The sequence below is a fragment of the Panthera pardus genome, unplaced genomic scaffold, assembly GCF_024362965.1.
Source record: "Panthera pardus isolate Hobbes unplaced genomic scaffold, ASM2436296v1 HiC_scaffold_21, whole genome shotgun sequence".
Lineage (NCBI taxonomy): Eukaryota > Metazoa > Chordata > Mammalia > Carnivora > Felidae > Panthera > Panthera pardus.
In genome coordinates, this window is record NW_026526777.1 from 28,989,076 (window position 1) to 28,999,855 (window position 10,780).

Below are 10,780 nucleotides of genomic sequence, written 5' to 3' on the forward strand. Positions count from 1 at the left end.
GGTTAGGGAGTTAGCTGTCCTGGGGCGTGGGTGCTCCTGCAGCACATGGGGCTGTAGAGCTGTGGTGGGACACTGACAGCTGCCTTCCTCCACCTCCTGACTTGGGGCACCCCTCCCCTCTACACTGGACCCTCTTTGTGCCCATCAAGCTCCACATCAATGGGCAGGAGGATGGAAACAGGGTGTGGGTACAAAGAGGTCTTATTACTGTCATTACTACATATTATTATTCCCATAATACTCTATTATTAACATGTCAATGAATAGGCCCTTATGAAACTGTGGGCCTGGAGGAGCTGACCAAGACCAGGCAGAATTAGGACCTAGAGGCCCCATCTTCCTGTGCCTGGCCTACTCTCCCGGTCCCCATCCTCCTCTGAAGGCAATAGAAGTGGGGGGAGCGGGGGGAATAACATTTCACTGGGACTCAGAGTTGCCAGGCCCGGATTTGGGGCTTTCACAAATGTTATCTAACTTATTCATCAGAGCTTCATGAACTAAGAATGAATAAATCTTTCCATTTGACAAATGAGGAAATTTTAGGAGGCTAATGGAGCTGCCCAAGGTGGGCGGGGACACAGCAGTCAAGGAGGAAGGGTTGAGGTCTGAACCCAACACTGCAGGGCTTTCAACTCAGCGCAAAGCCCTTAAGGCCAAAAAGGGAGGGAAGCCTTCTCCCTCCCCATCCCCCTTCAGCGAGGAATCCTGGGGAAGCGCGTTCTCTTAGGATGGCGGAGAGAGGCTGCTGGAATCCGCGGAGGGTCTGCAACAAACAGGCTAGCAGCTAACTCCAGGCATGGTCAGTCCACGTGGGCTGGCCACGGGTGGCCCACGTGGGCTGAGCGACGGGCGTCTCCAAGTGTGTGCCACGAAGAACACTGCAGGAAGTGACCTCTCCAGATCACGATGGGGTCCCCTCTCCGCTACCACAGAGAGGCTGAGCGACCTCAGGTTTTCTCTCTGCTCAGTTCGCCCTGGCTTTTCTCTACCCTTCTCCCCGAGCTGGAGATGTGGGTAAGAGTAGGAGGGGTGGGTCGCCCACGCAGAGACAGCTGGGCAGCAGAAGGGGAGGGAACCCAACAGAGGCTTGATCCCTAGCCCCCACCCCCCACCCCAAGATCGTCCTCGTGCCAAAGGGGAGGCGGCCAAACTAGGAGAAGGGGCTCAGGCTGGGGGGCCAGGGCTCCCGCGGCCTGGGAAACGTCCAGCAGATGTCTGACGCCCACTATGCAAGTCCCAACGGGTGCACTGCGCGACCACAGAGCTACCCCCTCTCACCAGCAGCGACCCTCTCAAAGTAGGAGCCGCTCCCTACCCCCGCCCCTCCACGATCCCCTGCGTCCGAGGCCTGAAGGAGTTGTGGTTCCAAGAAGCGGCACAGGGCAGGCCACGACGTTACGGCTGCTGGGTAAGCAGCCCCCCTGTCGGTACCAGCCGTCCCCGCCCGGCGCCCAGCGCCTCCAGTGAGTGCCCGAGCCCCCGCCGCGGCCCCGCCCCCCGGAGCCCTGCCCCGCCGGGTGCGCGGCGCGGGGAGGGGGAGGGCCCGCCGGGGCAGGAATGCGCGGCGGGCGGCGCAGGAGGCGAGTGGAGGAACATGTAAGGGCACATCCCTCGAGCTGCCGCCCAGCGCGCAGGCAGAGCCCAGCGGAGCGAGCGGGCGAGCGTGGTGCCAGTGCGCAGCCGGGCTCTCGGACCGGGAAGCCACCGGGGCACCGGGCAGTGGCCGGGCGGGGCAGCTCGCGCGGGGCGGCGGAGGGGCCGGAGCCGGGCTGCGGACGCCGAGCGGACGGCGGTGGCCCGAGGACTGCGCGGCGGGCGCACCGGACAGCCGGGGCGCAGGTGGCAGGGCGCGCGGCCAGCCGGCCCCGGGCGCCAGAATCCGGCGCTGCCGAGCCGGGGAGGGCGCAGCGCCCACCGCAGCCTGCAGTTTTCCCGGGACGTCTGGGCGCCCATGACGGCGGCGGCGACTGTGCTCAAGGAGGGCGTGCTGGAGAAGCGCAGCGGCGGGCTGCTGCAGCTGTGGAAGCGGAAGCGCTGTGTGCTCACCGAGCGCGGGCTGCAGCTCTTCGAGGCCAAGGGCACCGGCGGCCGGCCCAAGGAGCTCAGCTTCGCCCGCATCAAGGCCGTGGAATGCGTGGAGAGCACCGGGCGCCACATCTATTTCACGCTGGTGACCGAGGGAGGCGGCGAGATCGACTTCCGCTGCCCCCTCGAGGATCCTGGCTGGAACGCCCAGATCACCCTGGGCCTGGTCAAGTTCAAGAACCAGCAGGCAATCCAGACTGTGCGGGCCAGGCAGAGCCTCGGGGCCGGGACCCTCGTGTCCTAAACCGCACACCTTGCCATCTTACCTTCATGCTCCGCACCCTCCCCACCACGTGGTGTACGGAGGTCAAGTCAGGTAGGCCCCTGGAGACTGAACCCTCCTTTCTCTCCTTCTCTTTCCCTTATGGAGAAAATGGGGGACTCCCACCAGCATTCCACGTCAAAGCTGAACGACCCTAGGGCCGACAGGGAGTAGGAGCTTAGGAGTCTGAGCAAGGGAGGCCAAGAGCTGGACTTTCCCCTGGGGCCCCAGGCAGGAGGGTCCTTTGTGCCCCAGGTGACAGAGAGAAAGATGGTGGGATGGGCCTCCCTACAGGTTGGTTCTGCCCTGGCTCTGGTGGAGGGAGGCTGGCCTGCGCATTCCCTTAAGGCTTTCCAGCAGAAAGACAGTCTCCTTCAGTTAGCAGAGTCATTGGGAACAGAACCCAGCTCCCAAGGTGGGCCCTTAGGCGGAGGGTTTGACTAGGCTGGGCCAGGGCTCCACTACCCATTCTTGACAGGGGATATCGGGTCCTAGGGCTGAGCTGCTGGCAGACCAGAGGTGTTGGAGGGTGGGCAGGCCAGGCCAGAGGCCAGGCCACCGATACCAAGGGGGAATGGGCCTGTCCGCCTGCCTCTGAGTGCCAGCCAATGCCCAGCTGGGCCAGAAGAGGAGAAGCTGGAGAAGGGGGTGGGGCATTGGGGCAGGGTGGGTGGAGGGGTGCAGGATGGGGTCATGATTTGTTATTTGTGATGTCTTAATCCTCCTTGAGCAGTAGGGCAGGGGGTGAGGGGCAGATTTGTGGTCAGGAAGGCCCAGGGGAGGGACCAGGAATAGAACCTAGAAGCCCTGGCTCCCAGCCCTGTGCCCTCTTCCCCAGATGCCACTCCCTCCCCGTGGGAACCACGAGTAGGGCCGAGGACGGAATTATACCACTCAGGTTTTCATTTCTCCGGTGGAAACCTATATCCCCTCTCATACCATCTCCCCCTCCAGCCCCGCAGTTCTCCACCTTGCCAAGGAGAGTCCCGGTGAGCCTGGAGCCCCACCCGGTGTCATGTACCCCTTTGACCCTCCTGTTGACTGTAGTGAGGGTTAGCCGAGAGGGAGGGAGACCTGCTGTACTGAGAACTGGTTCATATTGATCCCTCAGGCCTCAGGGGGACTCGGAGGAAGCAGTTTCCTCCCCTGATCACAGTGTGTTGTACAAATACTATTTTCTAGCTTTCTCCTGATGTGGAGAAGGTCGGAAAGCTCTGCTGGAAAGCAGCTCATTGTGGATACTTACCTCAGTGTCTGCCCCTGCCCTGACTGCTCTTCTTTCTTGCCAGCTCTCCTGCCCCTTTTGGCTCATGGGAGCGTGACTGTGCTCCATATGTCGAGGCGGAAGCCATGGTCACGTGGAGGAGACGCTGGAGCTGAAGGAATGGATGGGGCCCGGGGAGGAGGGCAGAAGGCCATGTGGGGCTGAGGATGAAGATTCAGCCCCTGGACACTCTCAGAGTCTCCGGACATTCCCAGCTCAGGGCTTTGCAGCCACAGCCTGACGTACAGATGGTGATGGAGAGCTGGCATCCAAGCACCCTCCCCTCGGCGGCCCCGTCATCTGGCTGCAGACTGTTGTTAGTCCCCAGCTTGTGCCGTGCCGCGAGGAGGACATTTCCCCATGGGGTGCCAAGCCAGTGCCTCAGGACTCAGGAGGCCAGCCTGGTACCCCGGGGAGGAACCAGCCTGGCATCACTTCTGGACTCACCTTGGTGGGGGGAGCTGATGGGCCCTGAGGCCCGCACTTGAGGGTCTCCTGCTGCTTAGGTCCTTCTGGGACCCCCACCCATCCAGGCCTTTTCTTTGCACACTTCGCCCCCCACCTCCTGCCCATCTTCCCCCCCACTGTGGTGCTAGGCCTGGAGGTGGTGGGGGTGGGGTGGGGGTTTGGCCATTACCATTTCATGCCTATCCCAAAATGAAGAGTCCCCGCAAAGGGCAGTGACCACACTGTTTGCTGAATGGAGTTCTTTGCCCACAAAGACCCAGTGCTTGGAGCATCCCTCTCCTACCCCCGCTTCTCCACTCCATAACCCATTCTGAGATCTCCGGCCTGGGTGGGGAGAGACACTGCAGCCCTAGGAGGCACGACCTCAGCGGTCCTAGGAAGGAGGGACCGTAAGGCCTGGACTGAGGGATGTTCTACTGGCCAACTCAGTCTATGTAGCTGCTTTTCCAGAAGGCCATGCCGCCCCTGCCATCCTGGGAGGTGGCTCCGCTTTCTGAGCAGAGTTGGTCTCCCTGTCATTTATATACTCAGGCTTCATACATTTATGCAGTAAGTATTCCTTGCTGGATGGTTTAAAAGGAATGATTACAGCACGGGAAAAGCTGAAGTACAGAGAAATAGCTGCCTGAGTTACACAGAAATTCATCGGGTAACCCTCGAGATCTTTCCATGTTGTGGTCAGCAGTTTACTCTGCCCTCCTTTCCTCCATTGCCCACCACGTCTGGCCTTCCCTGTGGCAAAGCAGTGGCCTACTTCAGAGTCTCCAGAAGGAACGAGGGGGCTGTGTGGCCCCCTTCAGCAATTTGAAGTCTCTTTAATAACCTCTTTGTGCTTCTGACCTGTTTCGTTCCCCATCAGATTTCTCCTACTGTCCAGCCAAGACCTCCCCATCCTATGTCCCAGTACCTTAGAGTCCTCGGGAGTACCTTGTTCATCTGCTACGAGCACGGCATCTCACAAGTGACAAAGAACTTACAGATTACAAGAGAGTTTTGACAAATATCTCATTTATTACCTCATTAGGCTGTATCCCTGTTTCATGGATAGCTTAGTCCCAGCATCGCAAACAAGCATCATCTTCCACGCCACCCCTGGTATGTGCTGAGCAAGATCTGGGCTCCCATAGCATGCTGTGGTCAATTGGTGATGTCTGTCATGGGCTTGGGGAGAAAGATGGTGACGATGGCCACACTTGGGTGGCTGGGGGGGGAGGGGTTTGGCGAGAAGATGATGGGGTCTCCACCCCTTCTTTGTTGGAGCCATGTGAATGGGAAAGGGTTAGCATCTCTGTTCTATAAGACGGCCTCTAAAATAGAATCCTTGCTCTTCAAATCGAACTGAAAGGCTGCTGATGGTGGGGATTCAGGCATAAAGAAAGAAAAGAGGTATCCAGACCCTCAGAAGTGGGAGAGTGGGAGCAGGTGGGAGTGGATGCAGGCAAATACGTACTCCTAGATGCCTCTCCTCTGCCAGCGCTGTGCCTGGCACTGGTGATGCAGAGACGGGGAACACAATCTGACTCTGCCCCGAGAAGCCCTGAGTCTGGTAGAGAGCTAAAATGCCAACTGGTGCCTGTAGAGCTGGTGTGAGCATCCGGGGGAATGCTGGGCTCTGCCTCCTCTGCCCAGCACTGTGTTAGTCTCACTGGCGTTTGCCAGATCATTCTGAGAGCCTGGCTGCAAAGGACAGTGGGGGCACAGCCAGCATGGGGTGTCCAGGGGCAGGGGGCACACAGAGCAGAGGAAGAGGCAGGCTCTGGTTTCTGACACTCCCTGCCTTTCTGGAACACAGCCCTGTTGGTTCCACCTGTGCTTTCGTTCCTGCCCAAACCCAGCTTCAGTTTCTCCCCGTGCTGGGAGAGCCCCGGCCCCTCTGATGGGTGTGCTGCAGTTAGAACCCCTAGCACAGACCCTAGGATGTAGTAGGCCCTCAGGATACATTAATAGAGGTGGGGGTTGTTGCGATGGGGAAGATCACTTCCTACCACTTGTAAGAGAGTCCCATGGCTTCCCGAAGGCTCCAAGAAGTCATAGCACAGGGATTGGGACCTTACACCCTGAATTTATGTTTTTGTTTTTGTTGTTTTTAAAGATACGTGACCTTTGGGGAGTCTTTGTCTTCCTGCTGGGGAGGGAGACACCCTGCTTTGCGACTTCAGGGGTGTTTTCGCTGCTCTGGCAACTCTAGATTCTAAAAATGGATCATAGGCCCTCACCCTAGGAATGCTTGGCTGGACCACAGAGTAGGGTCAAGGCCTCTTTGGGGGCACAAACAGGCCCCGACAGTGCCAGCAGACATGCATGAGATGGAAAAACTGCTCGGTTGGGCCCGAGGATGCCGTGAGGCCAGGGAGGGGCTGCTGCTTTCTCTCCCCCTGCCCTGGCAGCCCCGGCCTCACCCCTGCCTGATGCGTGAGTCATCAATGGGAAAATGAGAAAGGGCAAGTCCCAGCCCAGCAACTGGGAGTCCTATGAGGCTAGGGGTGGGGAGACAGAGGGGAGAAGGGATGGGCTTGCTCAGGTCAGGGTGAGCTGAGGCTGGGGCTGAGGCTTTGGCAAGAGTGAGCCTGTTGCCAGGGTGAGAAGGAAGACGAGCGCAAGGAGCCAGAATTGGAGCCCACAGGCAGGCACTGTAGCAGGAGGGAGTGAGGCTAGATCTGTAGGGCATCCTGGTTACAAGTCTGTAATCTGGCCTTTCCCGGAAGTTAGGGCTGGAGAGGTGCCGTGGGCAGTTGTCCTACCAGGCCCAGGGACCTGGGTAAGACTGTGTGTCCCACTGTGCGCCAGGCTGCTGGTTGGGAGGCTGCATAGCCCTGGTTTGGCCTCCAGTCTCTGTTCCAGGCTGCATGCCACGGTCCCCTAGTGTGTTCTGTCCAGAATGCAATTCATTCTCCTGTTTCAAACCTCCAGGGGCTTGCCCACTGTGATGGAGGCAGTCCAGGCTCCTTGGAGGTGCTCTCTCCACAGTCAGGGCCCTTTGTAATGCACCTGTCTGCACGATCCCCACAGCCAGGGCCCCTGCGTGCAGCCGCCCCCATTCCAGGCTGGCAAAGGCTGTCTCACACTCCCAGGCCTTCGCACCCACCTCCTCCTGCACATTTTTGCAGTGTTGGCTCACCACCTTGGAGGGGCCTCCTCTACTCTGCCTACGGTCCAGGCTGGGTAGCTGCTCTTTCCTCTGTATGCTCATAGTTTTTCCATTACTCACCCTCCATTGCTGGCTTACTCGTCTGCCTGCTGTACTAGGTGGCCAGTGCCTGTCATTTGTGTACTCCTGCTATCTCACAGTATCTGGCACACAGCAGGTTCTTAATGATAATAATGGCAAACGGTATTAGTGCTTACTTTGTGCCCAGCATTGATCCAAGAACCGTACAATTATTGAATCGTGTCGTGCTTCAGCAACTCTGTGAGGTAGGTGTTGCTCATAACTCCCGTGTTTTGCGTTAAGAAACTGAGGCCCAGGGGCGCCTGGGTGGCTCCGTTGGTTAAGTGTCCGGCTCTTGATTTCGGCTCAGGTCATGATCTCACGGTTGTGGGATTGAGCCCTGGGCTCCACACCCAGCGCGGAGATTCTCTCTGCCTCTCCCTCTGCCCCTCCCCTGCTCACACCTACATGCTCATGCTCTCTCTCATCTTTCTCTCTCAAAGAACAAGAAAGAAAGAAAGAAAGAAAGAAAGAAAGAAAGAAAGAAAGAAAGAAAGAAAGAAAGAAAGAAAGAAACTGAGGCCCAGAGAGGTTAAGTGCTTTGTTCAGAATCACACAGCAGCTATGAAGTGGGGGAACGAGGAGTCAACCAGGTCAGTAGGACTCTAGCATGTGCTTTTAACCCAATACCAGATGATTAGTCCTCACCGGATGAGTGAATGAATAAAGGAGTGAATGAGCCCACAGTGTCACTGGGAGAAATTTGCTCGGGAGCTGGGGGAAAGGAGAAGTAAGCCCCGGGGAGTGGGGAGCACGTCCGTGTGCCAGGGCACGGAGGAGGCTTCGTGGAGAAGCTGGCCGCAGCCAGTCCTTGAAACAGTGGTGGGTCTCCCTACAGGAAAGGACACGGGGGTTGGGAGGGGGTGTCCTGGGGCAGGACTGGTCTGGAAGAGCGGAGAGACCCAGAGCGGGAAAGTACAGTGGGAATCTAGGGGAACAAATCATTTTTGGGCTGAGGGCCAGGCCTGTATTGGCCCCAAATGCTGTTTGTCTCATGACCTGGGCACAGGGCTGCCCCATCTGCAGGGACGAGGGCTGTGAGCTCAGTAGATGTGACCCTGTGTGGCAGCAGGCCTGGTCCCAGAGGCCCCCACGTAGGGTTCACACCAGCTAGGGTGACCAACCGTGCTGGTGTGCGTGGGGCTCTCCTAGTGTAAAAGCACTGAAAGCCCTATGTCCCCAGGAACTCCTCAGTCCTGGGCAATCTGGGGCAGGGGGTCACCCTACGCCCTGCCCCAGGGACAGGAAGTGCTGCCTCTCCCACCCTTTTATTTCACCGGTCAGCTCTGCCCACAGCTCTTGGCCCCAGCGAAGGGTCCAGAGCAACAGTGCTAGGGCCCAGAGGTGTCACCCGCCCAGACTCAGGCAGCATCGGAGTTTTCTGCCATCCTTGGAGGGCACACCAGGCCCCCAGCTCTAAGGAGAAAGGAGAGCCAGGTGTCCTCAGGGGCTCTTCAGTCAGCTCTGCTTCTACTGGTCCCCAACCTCAATGCAATTCAGTTCAACCCAACCTCAGCGCTTTGTGAAGCACCTAGTTTCTGCGGCACAGGTGTAGAAGCCTGGCCCATCTCGCGTGGTAATTGAGCCACAGAGAGTAGCCAGGGAACAGAGGGGACTGTTAGGTGGGGACAGTGCTGTGAGGGGTGGGTGGGGGATGCAGGTGGTCCTTGGAATGGAGGATAGGATTCTGACTATCAGAGAGAAGAGGGTAGGCAAGGCCTTCCAGGGGTAGGAATTATCTGTGCAAACGTGCCAGGCTGAAAACGGTGAGGTGGCTCAGGAAACGCGAGCAGGTTTGCACAGAACCTGGGCGTGCAAGAGCTGAGCACAGAGGAGTTGGGCCAACTTGGAGTCCCCTGACTGGCCAGGGCTCGGGACTTCTTTCATAGGCAGCGGGAGCCCATCACAAGGCTTCCATTCTTAACACACACACACACACACACACACACACACGCACACACACACACCCCTTTACTTTTATTACAAAAATGTATTTGTTGGAGAGAAATGTGAAAGGACAGTACATTATAAAGAAGAAAACAAACATCATCTTTCATGTCCCCATCTCTCAGAGATCATCTTTGCTAACATTCTGGTGCATTTCTCTCTGCATTTACTTCTCTGAAAATAGATATGTGACATATAATTATTATCCATGATATAATATGTAATTATTTTTTCACACATGGGGTCATACTGTGTGTGCTCCATTATAGCCTGATTTTTTATGTATAGTATATTGCGTTATGAGGCCATGATATTAAGTAAGCATTTTAATGTCTGTATGTTACTCTATTGTATTTAGTATTAGTTGACAAACGAATCCCTTATTGTTGAACACCCATGTTCTTTTTGTGTTTTTCTATCATATACAAGGTGGTAGTAAACATTTGCATACCTAAATCTCTGTGTCTCTGCTGGTTTCTTCTCTTTTTCCTCCCTATTCTTTTTCTTATTCTTCCTCCTCCCCCCGTCTTTTTCTTCTTATTAATAGAAGCCTAATTAGTTTTCTTTTTTAAAATGTTTTTTAAATGTTTATTTATTTTTGAGAGAGAGAGAGAGAGAGAGAGAGAGAGAGTGTTGACATGAGCAGGAGAAGAGCAGAGAGAAAGGAGGACAGAGGATCCAAACCCGATGTTGGGTTCGAACTCACCTGAGATCATGATCTGAGCCGAAGTCTATGCTTAACTGCCTAACCGACTGGGCCACCCAGGTGCCCCTAACTGGCTTTCTTGAAGCGGAATGACTGGGTCTGCACTGGAGAGCAGGGGAGCTGTGGTGAGCACTGGGTTTTAGAATGGGTGTTGTGGTGGTCCTGGGGGAAGGGAGGGCCTGGGAGCAGGGAAATCCAGAGGTAATGAGGCCTGAAGAGCCATGGTGGGAATGGAAAGGGAAGGTGGAAGCCAATGAGGAGACAGTGACTAGTTAATAAATGCCCACTGTGGGGCAGAGACTTACTCCCGTGTCATCCACATGGAGGCATTCAGGCAGCAGCGAAACACTTAGGCTCTAATCTCAGACCTGAGTGTGAATTCCTGCCGTGTCTCTCATTAGCCGTGTTATTTGGCACCCCATTAACAAATGGGAATGATAATACCCTACTTCCTAGGATCATCATGAGAGTTAATTGCGGGAATGCCTGCAAAGTAGATAAGGCACATAGAAACTGCACAGTAAACTTTGCTACTGCAGGAGTGTGATTACAGTAGTGTGATAATCCTTCCAGCAACCTTGCTTGGCCTAATCCCCATTTGAGAAATTAACAACTTAAATTGCAATTAACAATTAACTGCAATTAACAACTTAAATTGGCAATGCTTGCCAGTGCTTTTACCTGATACCAATACCTAACCTTGATGGAGTGCAGCCTAATTGGGCTAGACCCACCTCCCTTCAGGATAAGTGTCCATCTTACAGATGACGAAATGGAAGTTCAGAGAAGTGAACATAGTGGCACAGTGTAAACTCAGGCCTCCCAACTCTGGGTCCCACA

General features: G+C 56.0%; 1 protein-coding gene across 1 annotated transcript; it reads left to right on the forward strand.

Annotated features, from left to right (window-relative positions):
• The first annotated feature begins 863 nt into the window (after positions 1-863).
• Positions 864-9,690, forward strand: PHLDA3 (pleckstrin homology like domain family A member 3). The gene is made up of 2 exons (XM_019431231.2): positions 864-2,401; positions 3,637-9,690. The coding sequence occupies exon 1, from the start codon at positions 1,952-1,954 to the stop codon at positions 2,327-2,329; it is 378 nt and encodes a 125-aa protein (XP_019286776.1). The 5' UTR covers positions 864-1,951; the 3' UTR covers positions 2,330-2,401; positions 3,637-9,690.
• The last annotated feature ends 1,090 nt before the right edge of the window (positions 9,691-10,780 follow it).